Source organism: Bubalus kerabau, chromosome 20, assembly GCF_029407905.1.
Source record: "Bubalus kerabau isolate K-KA32 ecotype Philippines breed swamp buffalo chromosome 20, PCC_UOA_SB_1v2, whole genome shotgun sequence".
NCBI classification, from domain to species: Eukaryota; Metazoa; Chordata; class Mammalia; order Artiodactyla; family Bovidae; genus Bubalus; species Bubalus kerabau.
The window spans coordinates 46117487-46137256 of record NC_073643.1 but is presented as its reverse complement, the minus strand read 5'-3'; the positions used below and the strand labels follow the sequence as shown (position 1 = coordinate 46137256).

Sequence of the window (19770 nt, the reverse complement as noted above, 5' to 3'; positions counted from 1 at the left end):
AAAATGAGTTAGTAGTTTGTTAAACCCACCTTTGTGGGTTTTAAGTAGCTAATATGTCTATCTTGGCAGCTTTCTCCGTTCTATGACTGCTCTTTTGGACCCAGCTCAGATTGAGGAACGAGACAGGAGGCGACAAAAGCAGTTAGAACATCAGGTATTGCATTGTAACATGTTGTTCTTTGCCTTAATAGTTAGTAATCGTGGCCTAGATACCTAAGTGAATGGAAATTAAAATTTTGCTATAAATTTATAACACAAGCCTGTACAATCCTGTGATTATATCTGATTCCTACCCCAACTGGCATTATGTTAGAATCTTGCTCATTTTGAGAACTAGGTCGTATCACATGCTACAACCACCTGCCTTCCAAGAGAGGAGGTCTCTAATGTATAGGTTGTATATCTGAAATGATACTGAATCTGTTTAAGTTAGTATTGAGTTGTTTTTGCTTTTTGTTTTTTGTTTTTCCCGCCAGTTCTTCTGAATTCTGTTTAGGGTGAGAATTAGGTCTTTGAAAGGGAAATATATATAAAGGATTGAGGTAAAATTATGATTAAGAAATCTAGCAGATAATATAAGAAAGGAAACTAAGATTAAAATTCTACCCTAATTTTAGTCTAATACTAAAGGGACTTGAATGTCTAATAATTCTTTAAAATGTCTACTGTGTGAAGAATTTGGCTTAGTTCATGTAGTTAACAGTCAGTTAAGTGAACAGACATTTCTAGAGCATCTGCTGTTTTTACCAGGCACTAGGTTAAACACTGAGATTCTTTCCTCAGTTGGTTTTCTTAGTTCTTCTAAGAGCCCTCCTGGGGTTAAAGAAAAGGCATGTAGAACTTGACAGGTGGGAGATGGGGAAAACCTGACATTCTAATTTAACTTGACATTCTAACTTAACTCATGTACATACTACCTTCTCTATATTTGATGAACATTTTGAAACACCAGAAAAATGCTGTGTGAATTTTTTAAATTTATGACAGTGATTTATGTTACTGTTTATGAGTTAGAAAGCTATCACTGCTCAGGTAGAAGAGAAGCGCAAGAAAAAGCAGCTCGAAGAAGAGCAGAGAAAGAAGGAGGAACAAGAGGAGGAGCGTCGCCTAGCCCGGGAACGAGAAGAGATGCAGAAACAGTATGAAGAAGACATACTTAAGCAAAAACAAAAGGAAGTAGGTTATCTGTATCCTAACTGTGACATTTTAAAGTAAAAGTGGGTTTGTTTTTAAAGAAAAAATAAACAGAATATTTGCATGTATTTTGAAATAGTGAAGCTGTATACAGAAGCATTAAAGCTTTGTGTAAAGGTTTTGTAAGTAGGAAGAAAGCTGGAGCTGTTATTTTTTCAAAAGATTTTTTCACAGATGCTATTTTTTTCTCTCCTCTGAGGAGAGGGGAGGTCAAGATGAGTTATTACAACATAAAACAAAAATTTTCCATATGCTTAATTTTGAAGTGTTTCCTAAGCAATGATGATTAATTTCTAGACATGTTAAGAGAAATGATTGGGCTTTCTGTCTGTATTCATTTGTGAACAGGAGCATTTACTTGCAGAATGACTGGCTGGGATTGATCATAGATTCTGTTGCTATGTTGAAGGATTCCTCTGTGCTAATTAAAGATCTGTTAAAAAGAGTAGGAGAACCTCTGTAGCAAGTGGTGCAGACTGCATAGGTATGGTGATACCAAGCGCTGTGTTTGAGTGGACCTGACAAAGAGCAGATTATACAGTGACGTTCGATCGCCAAAGGTTCATGAGATTTGCAGAATAGACAACGCAGCACTTGCCCTGGAGCTTGGAGGCGGCGTGGTGGCGTCGAGAGCTCGCCTTTTCTTGCCAGTTCCCGCTTGCAACCTTTGCTTCAGAATTAGCTGATGAATGTACAAATGGTTTAGTTTCTGATTTGGATACATAGAATGTGCTGAGCCAACTATATCTATGAAATAACTACGTACTTGAAAAAAGAATGTCATTTGCTTGAATTGTAAAAAATGACCATAAGTCTTGAGTATTAGTTCTTAATTATCTAGTGGGTTGGCAAAAAAGTTTGTGATTTTTTTCTAACATGAAGAAACTCAAAACTTTCTGGCCTCTCTAGTTTTCTTTTACCTTAATAAAATTATGGAGTTGACCATTGGTTTTAGAAGCTTTGGAAACTTTATTAGTATAATCTTGAGTGGGCGAAAGAGTTTTTGTGTTTGTGGTCTAATCAGCTGTAGAAAAAGATACTAAAATATGAGCTCCAAAAAGGAAGGAACTTTGTTCTGTTGGCTGCGCTACTCAGTTTCTTGAATAGTGCCTGGCATATAGTAGGACCTTAGAAAATTATTATTACTGAGAGAGAATAGTCACGTCTGTACGTGTTTGATAATTGCACTTATAACTTTGTGCACTTCGACATTGATAGGAAGTGATGACTCTGCAGACGAAGAAGCTGTTCCAGACGATGCAGAGAGCGCAGGAGCTGGCACAGAGGCTGAAACAAGAACAGAGAATCCGAGAATTGGCTCAAAAGGGACATGACACTTCTAGATTGATTCAAAATCTAGGCAGTAAGCACAACTAGAATTTTATTTATATAGTATTTTTTTAAGATTGAGAATAAAAAAAAAAAAAGATTGAGAATAATTGCCTCTTTTTAATACCTTTAAACACTTGTTAACTAAGTACTTTTTAAGGAATTTCAAACTTTGAACTAATGTAATTTTATAATGCTTACTTGGGAAATTGCGTTGAGTAGAACTAAATAATGCTGAACTTTTCAGTATCTTTTCACATATATTTTCTTAACGTTTCCCTCACAATAGGTAAAATGTATTTTGTACCCATTTGTACAGAGTTGTCCATTAAGTAATCACCCTAAGTTCAGTAAGGGATAAAAATGCTGGTAACTTTTTATAAGAAACTTTAGGCTAGCCCTTCTAAATTTTTATTGCAGTGTTTACACTACTTGATTAAACTAAAAGTCTTATATGCATTTACTTGCTGCTGCATCATTTTATCAGTAAAACTTACTTCTCTTGCCAGTTGATACAATACAAGTGGAATATAATGCCTCTACTAACAACACTGGAAACTCAAGACATGGCTTGGATGGAGTGAGTGGTAAGATGGATACATACATCAACTCGACAACCTCTCCCAGGAAGGACACTGGTGTGCAGACAGGTATTGGTTGATAAATGGTGATTTGGCTTAAAGTTTACTTAAAATCACAGTTAAAATTAAGTTAAATTAATTTAAAGTTTAAAATTAAGTTCAAGTTTAAAATTTAAAGGAATTTAAGGTTTTCAAGTAAGAGAAAATGAAGATATCTCTTGGTTTTTAATTTCACTATAGCATCTTTATTAAGATATAATTTACATAGCATTAAATTAACCCCTTTAAAGGATACAATTCAGTGTTTTTTTAAAGGATACAATTCAGTTTTTATATTCAGAGTTGTACAGCCATCACCATAGTTATTTTTTAGAACATTTTTACCACTCCAAAAAGAAACTCTGTACCCATCAACAGTCATTCTCCATTTCCTCCTTCCTCTCTATTCCTGGGCAACCACCAGACTACTTTCTGTCTCTGGATTTGTCTATTCTGGACATTCCATATGATTGAAATCTTTTCTGTCTGGATTCTTTCACTTAGCATGTTTTAAGGTTCATTTCTGTTGTAACATATGACAGTAAGGCTTCATCCTTTTTATCACTGAACAGTTTTCCATTTTATGCATATACCACCATATTTTGTTTTTGTTCCTCCATTTAATTCCACTTTTTGGCTATTAGAGATAACACTGCTGTGAGCATTACTGTACAAATATTTACGTAGACATAGATTTTCAGTCTCTTGGGGGAGAAGAGTAGCATTGCAAAGTCATGGAGTAACTATGTTTAAAGTTTTGAAGAACTACTAAACTGTCTTCCAAAGCAGCCATACCATTTTACATTCCCACCACGATGTCTGAAGGTTCCAGTTTCTTTATAGCCTCACTCGTACTGATTCTCATGGTTGTAAAGTGCTCTCATCATGACTGCTGACATTAAGCATCTTTTCATGTGCTTCTTTTAAATTTTTACATAAGTAATTAAGTAATGCCCATGTTGGGTGTCATTATCATAGGCTTACTGTGAATCCTTTCAGCCTTCCACCTATATGTCCAGGAAATGTCTTTTTTAAAGTAATTAAAAAAAAATAACTTCCAGTAACTTTTTATTTTGTTTTAAAACGTAAAATTGAGATATAACTGACGCATAACATTAGTTTCAGGTATATACCATGATGTTTATACTGTCAGTGGCACAGACTGGGGCTCCAAACAAGTGTAAAGCTCTTTTCTGGGAGATAGCAGCAGGCTGCAGAGAGGCAGAGGTGTCTGTGAGATGGGTTGCTCTGAGAAACCAGCAGGACTGGGTGTGTGCAGACCTGGGGCCTGCCCCTAGGCCTTTCTCATGGAAAGATGAGGGTGTGTGTTTCAGCTTTGTTTGTCCGGTGCTCTGTGGTTGGTAACCTGCCAGTAATTGTCTCTTCAACTGTTTTAGTCTCATGAGACCTGGAACACACACCCCATTGGTTAGAGTTCTGTGGGACCTGCAAGCAGAAGCCCTTGGCCGCTGGGACCCGGTGTTGTAGGGTATCCCCTGGCGGCACCTGCAAAACTTGGTACACCATACAAGCCTATAAACTTCTGGGGAAACACTGCCTTGCTGGCGTAAAGCAGAGAAAAATGCAAAGGTTACATCTAATGACCTCCATTCCCTGAGAGCTTATCCATAGGCCCCTCGATGTGTGCCAAACTTAAGCCTTTCCTTCAGGCTAAACCTTTTGGAAAAGCAAGTAGGGATCTTTCTCAGAAAGACTGGTGGTTTGTTTTAGCCTGCTGCTTATGCAGTGTCCTTGGCGTTGATACTCTGTCAAGAGCTATTTCTCTGATTGTTACAGTTTCATGGGACCCAAGAATAAGGCAATGGGACCCTGGCCTCCAGAGCCAGTCTGTCAGGGGGCAGCCACTGGTCAACAGATGCAGAAACCAGGGCACCAGGTGCTCGCAGAAGTTCCCTGCCAGGAGATACTGGCTGTCTGGCCTGGAGTAAAGGGAGAGGGTGAAGATGGCAGGCAGCAGCTAGAACAAGGGGGAGGGAGAGTGCTAAGATGCCTCCTGCCACTCCCCTGGAAGCTCCGGAGTGTAACGGCAGGGGCAGCAAGGTGGAAATAACAGGCCTAGTGGTGGTGGTTCTTTTTTTAAAATAAAAGGTGATGCCCACCAGCCTCTTTCCACACCCCCATGTGAGAGAGAGGATTCCAGCAAGCCCGTAGATGTGTTGTTACATGCCTACCCCTTGGGGCAACGCTTCAACTAATTTTTTTTTCAACCTAATTTTAAATGAGCTTCCTTCCTATCGGTGTGATTGGCTGCCTCTGCACTGGGCCCGGAGTAGGTGACCCTTGAAGAGCTCTTTTTCCCTTCTGCTGTAGCTTTGAGTCTAGTTTTGGTTTTCATGTTAGATGTTTTGGGGCATTTATCTATTCTGTGCAGATCTTAAAAGTGGGGATGCTCAGTGTGGGGTTCAAACCCTTCGCTCCTTGGAGGAAAGCTCCTGAGTCTTGACTTCCTCCCAATTGTGGGTTGTAGCACAGGGACAGGGTTTATAGCTCGATGGTGGCTCAGCCTCTCTCACCTGCTTGGATAGTGGGGCTTTCTCACTTGCCCAGTATGTAGGGGTCGCCCAGCCAGTTTTTTAGGTTTTTTAAGAGGGAATTGTTCCATATGTATGTGTAGGTTGAGTGTGTCCATTGGAGGTGAGTTCAGTATCTTCATAGGTCACCACCTTGAACTAGAGCCCTTCACTCTTTAAACTAATTACCAGTAGACCCTGCTATCAGGTATTTGTGGTCTTGGTAACTTAGACAAAAAACAATCTGGCTTGCCATTAAGTAGGGGATAATATTCCTCTGGAAATAGGAGTTGGCTGGTACTGTCTTACAGAAATCCATTCTCTACATAACACGATTTTCTGCCAGTTAATCTTAGATCTTTCTTCAGTATAACAAGATTACCCACATCCTATGACAGGAAAGTAGAAAGGAATTTGAAAAAGGAAGAGAGAGTTAAAGCAACCTGCTTAGTTATCTGAAATCATTCTGCTCATGAGCCCTTGGTATTTTTTTAATAGTTAGCTCTTAGTGTGAAATCTGGTTTGGTCCCTTCTCTATGTCCAGAGTAATAACAAAGTTATATAAATCCTACACATCAACTAAAGTCAAACTAAGTTTTTAAGACTGTGAAATTATGTATATCATCACTGGGTGACTCTGAGGGAATGTAATCCATCAGGGTCCTCAAATATCAGTAGAGTAATTAAAGATGACTTAATTTAGAAAGGGATTATTTTCAAAGGAGTGGATGTGCAGGAATATAGCAGTAATGCTCTGGTGCTAGTGGCAACTGGAGTGTTACTGGAATCTAGAGGACAAGCGTTGGATAGAGGTAACTTGGAGGGAAACTGTGACCTCTGGGAAAGGTAGTCAGCCTGAGGTTAGCTCATAGGGACTGAGACAGTGGAATAAATACCCTGAATTGTCTTTTCCTTTCCTGTAATCTGCATATGAACTCTTGATAAAAACAGAAGCCCAAGGATCCAGAAAACCACTGATAAGGTTCTTACCAATCAGCCTGAGAGCAGGGGAGAGAAGGGTGTAAATGGGTCTAAAGTGGCAAACGATATCCAGTATGAGGATGATGTGGGCTGGGCAGCCTTACTAGTAGGAATTAGTCCTGGGGCAGCTCTAGCCTGGAGTAACACATTTAGATTAATAGGTGGACTTCTTTTTTTTTTAATGGGCAATCCAGACCTCCTTTACTTAGCTACTTGTGAATTTAAAATTTCAATCATATGTGGAAAAATAGCCTTTGTAAGTTTGAGGCTACCAGCTGTTGTGGCAGTAGAGCATATGTATAATCATGAACATTATATAAGTTGTAAGGAAATTTCAGATGTCTTTTTTCCCAATGGTGAACTTTTCTTGTTTTCAAAATGGAAAAAAGGGAAAGGTTATATGCAATTCAGGGATAGTCTGCTGGCATAGCATGATGGTACATGAAACATTAAAACAAATACATGAAATGCACTATCAGTAGCAATCAACATTTCCCTAAAAATTATAATCTTGCATTTCTAAGTGAAAACCAGGACAAATCCTGTTTGGAAGTTGGGTTTAAAAAGTGATCTCTATTATGTGATGGTAAGAATGAATCATCTTGAGATTCTGGTATGTGCTACAGGTTGAATGACCCTTGAATGCAATAAGCTGGAGTTGAGGGGAGGGGGCAGTTGTGCATGGAGGCACAAATATTGTATATTAATAGTTTCACTGGTATAAGGAATCTGGGGTTCATGAACAAATTCACGTATGGGTAGTTGAGTGAGGTTGCTGGGGTTTGGGAAGGAGGTGGAATGGGGAGTTACTGCAGTGGGTGCAGGGTTTCTGCGGGAGGTGTTGATTGGTTCTGGAATTGTGTGGCCTCATGGGTGTGCTTGGTACCACTGAATTGTGCACTTAAAAAGGGTTTAATGAAAGATTTAGGAAAATTAGAACACTTGTGCCTTATTGGTGGGAATGTAAAATGGTTCAGCTGTGATGGCAAACTGTGACACTGCCTCAGAAAATTTAAAGTACGATTACTGTATGGTCCAGCAGTTCCACTTACGGGTGTAGACCCAAAACAGCTACAAAGTGAGGTCTTGAATAGCTGTCCCCTGACAGATGAATGAATAAAAATGTGGTATATACACAATGGAATTACTCACACTTTAAAAAGGGAGGAAATTCTGACATATGCTACAGCTTGGATGAACCTTGAGGACATTATGCTAACTGAAATAAGTCACAAAAAAACAAATACCTTAGATTCTACTTGTGTTTATAGTGGTCAGAATCATACAAGGTAGGATGGTGGTTGCCACCAGGTGGCAGGAAGGGGGAAGTTGTTTAGTGGGTATAGAGGTTTTTCTTTGTTGGAATATAATTGCTTTACAATGTTGCCTTAGTCTCTGCTGTACAAGGTGAAAGGGCCATAATGTATGTAGGTATCTCCTCCCTCTTGAGCCTTCTTCCCACCTCCCCCATCCCCCACCTCTAGGTCAATATGGGACACTGAGCTGAACTCCCTGCTTTACAACAACTTTAGAATTTATTTTCAAAACAAAGTTTTTGAGGGCAATTTTAATACCTTTGAAAAAATGGTTAAGATGGGTAAGTTTTGCATTATGTATATTTTACCACAATTTTAAGAAAAATTAATCACCTGAAACTTTTTTTTAGATGACTTAAATATAGGAGTATTTACCAATACAGAATCACGCTGTGGATCGGTGTCAGAGAGGGAAATTATAAATTGTTCATCCCCTGAGATTGTTGCAGAATTTAATGAACAGTTTAACACTAAGAATAACAAGCAAGAACTAGTAAGTCAGACTAAAGGAGCCAACTTAGAAAAAGAAAACAGTTGGTATAATGACCAGTGTAATCAGATCACAAGAACAGAGACGCAAACAAAACATATGAAGAAATGTCCTAAAAGGCCTGACTGGAACATAAATAAGCCACTCAGAAGGTATATTCCCGCATCAGAAAAGTACCCTAAACAACTTCAAAAGCTGAGAGAAGAAAAAAAGGTAAGAAGGCAGATGGAACTGCTTCATTTGATTGAAAGAAGTAATCCTGGACAAATCTCTCAAAATAGAGGCACTTCACCAGAAGTTCTTCATTCATCTCATCAAGAAACTGAGCCAAGTTTCAGGCGGCAGCTAGTCAGAAAGGTAAAGCTGTTCTAAAAAATATTTTTTAAAATGCATCAAAGTTTTTAGAATGAGACTACAGTTCCTCACATGCATGTTTTGACAAGAAATTTGCTTTAGTTGATTTTACAGCAGGGGTCAGCAAACTATGGCCCACGGGCAAAATACTGTTATGTGCAAAAGCAGGCTGCAAATGTAGTAACTGCCGCCTGCTGTTGCACATGCAGTATTTTAGGAACACATCCATGCTCATTCTTACGTCTGTGGCTAACTTCACGCTGCAAGAAAAGTTTTATCAGAGTAATTGCAACAGACACCACGTGACTTACAAAGCTGAGTCTACTATCCTTTACAGAAAAAATTTACACTTAAACCCTGTATAGATTTCTTTATTCAAATACCCATTCAAAACTCTTGTTTATAGTCTGTACATAGCTTCCCAGGTGGCTCAGTGGTAAAGAATCCACATGCCAATGCAGGAGACCTGGGTTCAATCCCTGGGGTGGGAAGATCCCCTGGAGAAGGAAATGGCAACCCACTCCAGTATTCTTGCCTGGAGAATCCCACGGACAGAGGAGCCTAAGTCCAGGAGGTTGCAAAAGAATTGGACACAAAGACTAAAACCAGTGACAATGAATATTTGAACCAACACTCATTGAGAGAAATATAATCCATATATCCAGAGGATAATGGGCAAGGTCAGGAATGACTGGTTTGGTTTCTCTGGAGAAATACCTAGCTTATTATTACCTAGTATCTTTTGCTCAAATCATTGAGAAACACTAACAAGTAAACCACTACAGTTATTTGTGGGGATATATGGAAATGCTGTTATTTACTCCTTTCTACATTTGTGTATCCATCATATAGGAAGAAGAACCTCTGAGAACTAATTGTTTTAGCAGGGAAAGGTATGTTATGGTTTTCATTGCTACTTAGCGCTTTCTGTGTGATATAAAGGTCAGCCTAAGCAGGAATGAGACATTTTCTGTTAGCTCCAGATTTAAACAGTGTTGATTTTCCAGATGTCAGCAGTGGAATAGACATTCTCCTTGGATTGAGAGGAGAGGGAAATGACTGGTTAGCAATGAGAAAATAACCAATGGTAAATTTAGAATTGTTAGATTTTTATTCTCTGCTTTTGGGTATGAACCATCTGGTTTAGAGCTGTCTCTGAATGTGGCTCTAATAGCAAGTTTACTTCAGGTGGCATAAGTTGTTAAATTTAAGTTTTCTCCCTGTTCTAAAGTGTGTCTGTATATGTATATCCTCAGGAAGTAGTAATAACTCCCAAATTAATCCCATTTTATTGGCTTATTTTAGGAAAAATTATCATAAAACTCAAGCCTTTTATACACAGTGTTCCCTAAGATGTTATAAGTACATTTAGCATAAACTGAAAAGTGACTGAAGAATAGAAAATGCTTAATCTAAAATAAAAGACACAATAGTTGATTAATGCTTTAAGTCCTTTATTGTGTTTTGGGAAAATACAGGTCTCAGTCGCCACCAATTCCGGCAGTGAAAAGCAGAACGCAACAAACTCAGACACTAAAAAATAGTAATTATGAAAGAGAGAATCTGATATCAGGACATAGTCAAACAGAATTATCACCTGGGATTTCCGATCCATTTCACTTTATTCCGTATGTCCGAACCAACGAGGTCTATTACCTGGATCCAGATGCACCACTGTCTAGGCCTGTAACCCAGGATCCTCAGTACCAAAATGCTCATGGTAAGTAAATGTATCCCCACCCTAAACTCAAAATCCAAATTAGTATTTGAGTAATACTAGTAAGTTTTACCCCAGGAGGGGTAGGATTTCACTCTTTTGGAGTCAACTATAAAATTTTGTATTGAATATGTATTACTTAAATTGGTGCTTTCCTAGGATATAAATTAATGAATCCCTAGAAAATTATAGCATAGGGCTATTTCATAGTATCAAAAATGTATTTGATTTTTGTCATTTACATCCTGTCTCACCTCAGACCGAGAACAAGAGCTGTTTGCCTCTGACCATCTCAGGGACCCACTTCTTAATCCTAACTTGGTGAAAAACAGGGATCGACAACAAGCAATCCTTAAGGGACTATCAGATCTGAGACAGGTATGAGCCTTTCAAAAGTGTAGTATGGCCATATTCTGGTGGAGGACTGTTAGAATGGCTAAGCAGTTACTTCAGCCTAACTGATGGATTACATGACTTAGGTCACCTCTTTTCTTCTATTTGATTCACATTGCCATCTCTAAGAGTATTTCTTTCCAGCATGAAATCATGAGACATGAGTATTAAAACAACTTTATTGAATGAAAATGCATACATTTGAAATGGCAAAGCATGATCAATAAGGCCCGAAAACCAAAGGCAGAAAATAAGTACAGTTGTGGTTTAATTCTTAGTAATGCAGTTCACAAATTTTTTTAAAATGAATGTATTGGCTGTATTTAGAACAGAGCATTGATGTAAGACCCAAAGAGTACTATATACTCAGTGTGAAATTACATGTATCGTCTTACCAGACTTTTTCTCCCAGACCAACTGTGACTCATTACCTTGCTCAGGTAAAAATTCCAATATTTAAGTCTATAACTTTTCTCTATCACGTAGCCTTGAACAAACACCTGTTGCTGTGCTTTAAAAAATAATAACATACAAAACTGTGTTTGCAGTTAGTCTCGATTCACAGTATACTTTTCCAAAATAAACTGTAGTTTTAGGAGTACTTTTTCCATGTCCAGTCATTTACAAAGGCCTCCTGTATTTTAAGTTGTTGATTCAAGTGTTTGTTAACAATTTTTTTTCTATAAAGCTAGAAAATCACCCCCACTAATACAGGATTATCAAGAATCCTTTAGCTTTTTTACACGTTAGCGTTGGTTACACCTAGATTGAGTTTTGTAACTCAAGCTCAGTAATTCACACATATTTTACTTATATTACCTTTCAAAATGACAAGCATACTCTAGCTTAGAGGAGACAAAAGTTGTGAGGTTAAGAGAAAGAATGTAATACACATACACTTTCACCTGTATAGTGACCATGTCGTGGTTCAGCAGGGCCTTGTGCCAGCCACTAAGGTTAATGCAGTCAACATATACGCTGGATGTTAAGGGAGACTCAGGATCTTTTTAAGACATTTGAGGAAAAGGTAAGGGGGGTGGCACCTCTTTAAGGAAGGCCATCTATATTGGTTTTATGCTAAAAATATGAAGACAGTCTTACAAATCTATAATAGCTATCTATATATAGTAAGTACAGTATCCGAGTGAGAAAGTCTGGTATAAAAATTGAAAACATGTTTTGAAAGTAAATATAGAATAGGGTTAATTTGCACACCTTACTAACAAATCAATGTGATTTCAGGGCCTTCTCCAGAAGCAAAGGGAGTTGGAAACTAATCTCATGCCTTTAGCTGCAAATCAAGAAGAGAATTTTAGTTCTTCATTTTAAATGTAGAAAATTAAATCCTTCATTTGTGTTCCAAATTATAAAATGTGGTTGTTGCTTAACTGTGTTTACAAGTAGCCTAAATTTATTTTTTAAATGCTTATTTAAAACTTGTACATTATGTAGAAAAATGCTGTGTATGTATATTATGTATTTAAAACAATAAAACAGTTTAATAAAAGCTCAGTTAAGAAAAAGTTACCTGCTCTGTCACAATGTGGGTATTCATCTACTTACCTTAACACAGCCTGGAGTTTACAGATAATGTTCTTCCACACTTTACATGTAGGCTTACTAATTGAAACACCACTTATCTATTATATTCTATAAAAAGAGTTTGAAGAGTAGGACCTACAGTTCTTTTAGTGGCCAAAGGAAGGTCTGATGTCCCAACATTATTACTAAAATAGCCCAGATTCAGCTTAGGCTTATGAGGAAGTTTTTTAAAGTCCTTTTGATGACTTTTATTGTAGAAACTATAGTTTTTAAAAACGTCTACAAGTTTGTATTAGTAATGAAGAAGCATTTTTTTAACCAATACATGTGGATTCAAAATTTTTATCATCTCCACCATGTACTTTGGTACAGCACTTAAGTGCTTACTTACCACCTGAAAAATATACATACATTTTTTTCTAACAATTTAAAAACCTGTAGCAAAGTTGGTTTCAAACTGTTAATAAACTGCCTGTAATAACAGAAACCTATCTTTTGAAATATGAAACTGAATTTGGTTAAGTCTAAGGACCACACAAGCACTGAAAAAAATAAAAGCTTGACCAAAATTTTAGTAACAGGCAAAATTACATGGTTAAGTCTAAAGATAAAAAATAATGCTGCCTGGTATTAAGTCCTAAGTACATAGTTTTACAACCTAATGAAATTGCTTTGTTCGATAAATCCTGAGGTATCGAGCCAAAATCCTGTAAATATTTATTAACATCACTGGCTTATACCTGTGTAAAAACACTATACAAAAGCTTAAATAAATACAATAGTTGATACATCATTTCAGCAAAAGTATTTGGGATAATCTGACATTAGAGGAAGAAAAGTAAAGCCACTACTGTGCACTATCCTTTTGCAAATATCCTAGTTTTATATATAAAACAAGCTTCAATTTGAAGCCAAAGTACAGATGACATATAAAGTGTAAAACTTAGAAGTGCCAACATGAGATAATTCAAGTACAATATATGTTAAAAATATATATATTTATTTCAATTTTCAGAGGCTTCAACTGTTACAGGCCATCATGATTTAAATAAGAGGGGGAAAAAAATGAGAAAGGAAAAACCTTTTGTTTAAAGAAATATAAATTGTTAATTCACTTTTAAGAAACAGAAAAAGTCCATAACAACCTATTTTAAAAATGACTGTAATTATTTCTCTTTTGAAAATGGCCTGCAAGAATCACTTTTCCACCAACTTAATGGAGATGGAGAGTTCTCTCTATCCAAGCTTTGAGTATAAGCAGATATAAAGTCATTTTCACTTTCTTGAGTCTGACTTGATGAAAGGGCATATGGTGTGCCCAAAAATGTCTGATGAGTGAGAACATTAAAATGACTAAACTGATGGGACATAGTTAATCGACTGTGATAAACCTGAAAGCTGCTATATGAATCTTGTTCAGCTGAATTACTGTTCTCTCCTTCAGAGCACACTCTATCAATAGAAGCTCTCTCTGCAGAATCAATTTGATAAGTCTCATCTTCTAATAAACTTTTTTGCAAGTCAAGAGACGATTGCAACTCAATTTGAATATTGTTTTTTTGATCTGTTCCACGTGATCCTTTGGTCTCTTTCTCCAATATTTCTGAATGAAAATTGCTGCATACTTCTATTTGTGAGATTTCATCCCCTGAATCCAGAGACATATCCTCTTCATCCTTTTCATCGTTTTCTATAAGAGCTACATTTAAAAAACAAAAAGTCCTCCTCTATTGAAATACACAATTTGTTTAAGTTTTAAAATTATACACTACTCACACAATATAACGCGTCAGGGTCTGCAAGTCCACAATCCCTTAAAGCTTGGTCTTCTGCCACAAGTTCACTTAGTCACAACACTCACACTAGGTGTGAATGTCCAGATAATCCGATGCTAAAAGCTTCTGCGAAATGTGTTCACGTTTAATGTTGGGAAATCCCAACTCCCAGCTCCAAAGGGGTTAATGTCAAAACAGCATCTAAAGTTATACGGTAATTCAGTATTTGACAAGACAAAAATAAAATAAAAATTCTGACATCTAGCTTCACTGGATTACTACTAAACTGGTTAGCTCTATCAAATGTTCGATCATCTCTCTTTTCCTCGAAAACAAAAAGTACATCTTTCATTTTATATAAAACCTGGAACCAAAGCAGAGGCCATCTCACAAAAGACTAAAGCTATGGATATCTCTACTACTTTATCATTAAACTGCTTTAAATCACAACAGAAGCCAGTAATACTTACATTACCTCCAAAGAAAATGCTTACTCTATATAAGTATAGTATGCAGTCTACCATTAACAGCTTACACAGACTACAGTATAATAAATGAGATTTTGTATATTCTAAGTAAAAGAATGATAAATGCCTTGAAACACCTCCCCTGAAGCTGTTTACACTGAGGTGAGCAGTTTCAAAATAAGTTTTCATTATATGAAATCAAAGCAAAACCATTCTTTTTCTGTCTACCTTAAAGAAAATGAAAACTACTGAAAAGTTACCTGACTGTGACTCAAGATTCTCATTAGCACCAAGCAATGGAAGGTTTTCTTCTGTGATTGAGTTGTGATAGCCCACAAGGTTTTTAAAGTTTTGCATGAAGTCTTCAGCAGTTGCAACCACTATTCCATTATCAGTATAACTAGAAATCATCTTGATACTCTTTTCTATTTGGGGGAAAAAAATGTTGAATATAAAACACCTGAAGATATAAAATTATAACACCTGCCCGCAGCCCTCAAAAAACCCTCCTCCACATTTTCATAAACACCCCACACAGTACCACAAAATCCTTTCATCCACATTCCTGTATTCATAGTAGAAAACTTAAGAGCATTTGCTTTACCTGTTAAAAAGACTATGTGTCGGTGCTGTATGTTCTGAGCCTGAAGTCTGATAAGGCAATCCAATTCTGGAGCATTTCGAGTTTGTGAATCACAATTGTGGTACGACAAAATTTCAACCAGATGTTTCTTCTGATAGACATTCAGTAGTGTCAGCAGACTTAGAGCTTTAGCATTCAATCTGTGAAATTAAGTAGGTTCAGTATCTGATCTGCATCTCTAAAATTTAGTATGGATGTTTTCGCTTGAAATTAACAGCATAATTTCTCAAGAGAGGCAACTGATCACAACCACACTGCCTAGCTCACTGCCTGATGTATGGGTGCTTCTGAGTTGAGGAAGAGTAGAAACTGCAATCCCATGGTTAAAGGCTTTCTCTGGGTCCAAAGCCTGAGGACCAGTTACTCAGTTCAGACAAAAATCTCAACTTACTAAATAAATTTCACTTCTCTTCAGCTTCACTAATTTAGAAATGTAATGAAAGGCGTAAAGGACAGAAAGATATAAATCTTTCCTTCCAAAAGAACATGGCCCTAAGCTATCTCTACCTCCAGACACAAGGCAACCTGTGGCAGAATTATTGGCTGTTGTCAGAGATGAGAGTACTAACTTGAACAGGTTATACCTTTGGGCCTCAGTGTTGGTATCTGTTATAAAAGACTTGCCCAATGCCTAAACTTCACATGATTTGATGTTTTTAAAAAATCAAATTCAATGAAAATTTAAAATTATTTAGGCCTGAATTTCCCTAATTGTGTGCCATGGAACTTCAACAGGTACAAGAAGAAAAAAAAAGTTTTGTGGCCTATGTTTTGGAAATGCTGACTGACAGAACGTAACACAGTATCCTTAACTATAGTTTCTCAGACCCTTAACTGTGTAAGGAAGGACATTCCATGGACTCTAGCAGTCATCTGATGACAACAATCATTTGCAGAGCCTCTCAAGGGACTAGTTACTATTCCAAGAATCAAACTTTGAGAAGTGACTTCTGGACATGTTAGAAATCACTTATTTACACAACTAATGAACTAATCATAGAACCCCTTATGTCAAAATTAATCCTTGTCTCATGTATAGTGTTATTAGAGTTACCGGGATAGGACCTGATCTAGCATATATACAATTCCTTGGCATATATACAGTTCCATTAAAAAAAAAAAAGAATGCTGATTATCTCATTTTATAATTCTAAACCCAAATGGCAAAGGTCATACACCTAACTAGAACTTGGGCAAACCTCTACCTAAACAAGAATACCATTTTGGCTGGTAAAAGATACCTATGACAACCAAGCAGCATCTATCATCTATAAACATAGAGAACAAAATTCTGTGAACAAAATGTTAAAAGTCAACAACCAATACAGTTATTTTTCAAACCTTACCTGCCTAGTTCCTTTAGTTTTTTCTGAAATTTACAGTGGACTTTCCATTGCCATTTTCCTTCTGGAGTACTAAGTTCTTCGAGGAATGTCAAAAAATTTTTAAGGTTCTCTGTTAGAGATAATGAAGTTTATTTTAAATTCAATAAATAAGTCACTCCACAAATGAATTATGAAAGACATGTTGGCTGATATTACATAGAAACACCTACTTTCCTATGTAGTATTTTCTTTTTTCTCCCCTCAAAGGGAGACAGATCTAGCGCTCTCTCTAAGATCTAATAAAATAAAATCGACACACGAAAAACAAGTTAACAAAAACCAAAAGTAATCTAAGTGAAGTAGGTGCAGAGAGCCCTGCTTTATGCCAGATTTAGAGGAAGTTATTCATAGAGTAAAAGAATGGCAAAGAAATGTGTAGTAATAAACATTCCAAAAAACGGTAGAAATTACCTGACTGGCAGAATGGACAATACATGAAAAAAGTACGAGTGAGCCACTTATGAGAAAAACCAGAGAAGACAGAGGTTACATGCTTAAGAGACTAAATCTTACCAATTGTGATTACTTCTGGATTTAGAATGGATTCATCAGAAACAATAAAACCTCCAGATACAAATAATTCGTTGTATGTATGATTTTTAACATCATCCAGACTATCAACACCAGCAAAACTAACACAAGGGAGCTTCTTTAAGGTCACCAAACAAGGTACCTATTTAAATACGAAAATAAAAATAGAAATAAGGATAGACTAAACTGTGAAATGTACAAGAAACGTACTGTGGCTCACCTGTACTAACTAGTTAGGGTGTTGCCTCTGAAAAGTCAAATGCAAAAATATTTACATTTTTTCCAAATATACAAACTAGCATGTACTGGGCATCTATGTTGACAGAACATTCTAAGGAAGAGGCACTTATAACAGACCTGGAAATTCATCATTCAGAATGATGAATGCTAACTTGTCCTGCCCTGCGAGTACTGAGAATTCCAATGAGGCAAGAGCCTGGAAAGTCACGAAAGACTTCAGAGAGCAGTGGTGCTTGACATAGGCTCCTAAGACTAGATGGGGCACCCCCAAACCCAAGGGGCAGGGAGACTGGTTTGGCAAAGAGCAGGTATAAACAGGTTTTCCAAGGACATATGAATGAAGGTGGTAACAACAGAGTCAGCAGACCCAGTGGCATTCAAGGAGTCAATGTTCTTACTCTTGACTAAGCAATAGGGAAGATATGGGATAGGCCACAATTGAAGATTTTGCAGAGGTACAAACAGGAATCCCACAAATCAATTCACAGAGCACAGTGCAGGTCCTAGATGTCCTAAGCGTGAAGATTTATCTCCTTTAAAACTTAATATTTTAAAAACGAACAGCTTCAGTCTCAAAGATAGTAGAGATTTTTTACAACCTAAGTAAGGAATTCAGTGGAAGAGTCTACCTTGTGAATGAAACCTGCAATGTCTTCATTTTGAATAATAATCAATAGTTTATCTAATTTTGATCTTCTTTCCAAAAACTGTTCTGGGTGACACTCTGTATTGCCTAATTTGATAAGATACTCCTGTTGAAAAGAAAAAACACTAAATCAACATTTGAAAGTCTTCTTGCACACATCCATTTAACACCAGAAATGCAAGATAAACCGGTTATATTTAACTACTACTGGACTATAATTAATGATGACCTTTACACCAGGGCCCTCAGAGATCAAGGCCACTCTTAGAGAAGACTCTGAAGCTCAGAGCTTTCACGGTCATAATCACAGCATTACAAATCCTATGCAGTCAAAGCCAAGTAAATGCCAGCTGGGGTAACAGAACGGAAAGAATGGATTAGCCCAGGTTTTTAACTTAGTACTTATTCTGGGCAACCACTCCCTCCCTTCCATTTTCCCTTCCTTTTAAAGCAGGCCCTTGATTATCTGCAGCAGTTACCAGTACATTCCTTCAAAGTAACAAAGCATTTTTCCAACTGCTGAAGCTCATTTAATTCACAACCACCCCAAGATCATTCATACAGAGCTTCAATATGTACAGTGGTACTTACGTATTAATTAGCCCTGCCTGTCAAGTCTACACCTTCAAACGAAACAGACTCTCCCAATAACGCCTCCTACCATGCTGGTGACACAGTACTACCTCAAAGGACACAAGGTAACCAGTCCTGGCAGCGGTCTCTCTGCTTGCTGGGGGAATCCTGAACCCTGAAGCAAAAGGCAGGATTCTGAAGGTCACATTCCTCATTTCAGACACAGGAGCAGATTAATTTTCTCATGGTTGGTAAGGCTGGTTAGACAACCATAAATCTAAACCAAGCTTGCCCCCACCAGTTTTTAAGAGCTGCCTACAAGTGTCACACCCACAGAAGCTGTTTCTGTGTAGCCCTGAAGCATCTATGTTGTTTCATTTCACTCGAGCCTCTAAAGCCTCTGGAGAGGCTTACTCTCTCCAGAGCAGCTTACTGTCAAGGTATGAAAAAGGAAGTAAGTGTCTAATAGAGCAGCTTATAATTTTTGGTCTGTTTACATTAAGAAGCTTTAGTTGCAAGTTTGTTTTATTTAAGAGTATAACTCATAAAGCAACAAATCATTTTGGTTCCAGAAATATTCAGGAAGTTTAAAACTTTATAATAATAAATTTTATAATTTATTTTATTCATTTATTTATTCATACTCTAACATTTTGCAAAATTTCTAATGGGTATTAATTAAAAGAGTTAAATTCTGATCTAATTTCTTTTTATTTTTAAAATAAACATCCTTTTTATCCTCTATATAAAATAAGTAACAAATATGATTTACTCTAAGCCATAATGATTAAAACCACCATTCATAAGTAAACACATTTATTTTAAGTGTCTTACAATCTTTAAAATACAGTGGGAGATGGGAGTTACGCTGAGTGCACTGGGAACTGTGCCAGAACCACTCTCATTGAGCTCCACGCCACTGTGCAGTGATGCCCCCAAAGACGTGGAAACACGTTGCTGGGGGTGAAAAAATGTTGAGAAGCTCAATGCTTCAACATACAGGGCAAAAATGCAACCAAGAAATTCCTGAAAAATCTGGTTTC

The 19770-nt window shown here is 37.1% G+C and overlaps 2 protein-coding genes across 17 annotated transcripts in view; one reads left to right on the top strand and one right to left on the bottom strand.

Annotated features, from left to right (window-relative positions):
* The window catches only part of CCDC66 (coiled-coil domain containing 66), a 132214-nt gene extending 119762 nt beyond the window's left edge, over positions 1-12452 (top strand). For 12 of the 13 annotated variants that reach the window (XM_055558171.1, XM_055558175.1, XM_055558177.1 and 9 more), the window contains 9 exons: positions 70-154; positions 1015-1176; positions 2413-2557; positions 3033-3173; positions 8322-8818; positions 9668-9708; positions 10294-10535; positions 10792-10910; positions 12168-12452. In XM_055558171.1, the coding sequence (XP_055414146.1) occupies positions 70-154; positions 1015-1176; positions 2413-2557; positions 3033-3173; positions 8322-8818; positions 9668-9708; positions 10294-10535; positions 10792-10910; positions 12168-12254 (1519 nt within the window). In that variant the 3' untranslated portion in view covers positions 12255-12452. The remainder of the gene's footprint in view (positions 1-69; positions 155-1014; positions 1177-2412; positions 2558-3032; positions 3174-8321; positions 8819-9667; positions 9709-10293; positions 10536-10791; positions 10911-12167) is intronic. The other variant, XM_055558170.1, reaches the window with a different exon arrangement.
* A 994-nt stretch (positions 12453-13446) lies between these two features.
* Positions 13447-19770, bottom strand: part of TASOR (transcription activation suppressor) — a 49270-nt gene continuing 42946 nt past the window's right edge. For 2 of the 4 annotated variants that reach the window (XM_055558157.1, XM_055558158.1), the window contains exons 19-24: positions 18138-18260; positions 17251-17410; positions 16699-16807; positions 15314-15492; positions 14970-15134; positions 13447-14166 (exon numbers count right to left, since the gene is read on the bottom strand). In XM_055558157.1, the coding sequence (XP_055414132.1) occupies positions 13634-14166; positions 14970-15134; positions 15314-15492; positions 16699-16807; positions 17251-17410; positions 18138-18260 (1269 nt within the window). In that variant the 3' untranslated portion in view covers positions 13447-13633. Of the gene's footprint in view, positions 14444-14969; positions 15135-15313; positions 15493-16698; positions 16808-17250; positions 17411-18137; positions 18261-19770 lie in introns of all 4 variants that reach the window. The other 2 variants (XM_055558159.1, XM_055558160.1) reach the window with 1 other exon arrangement.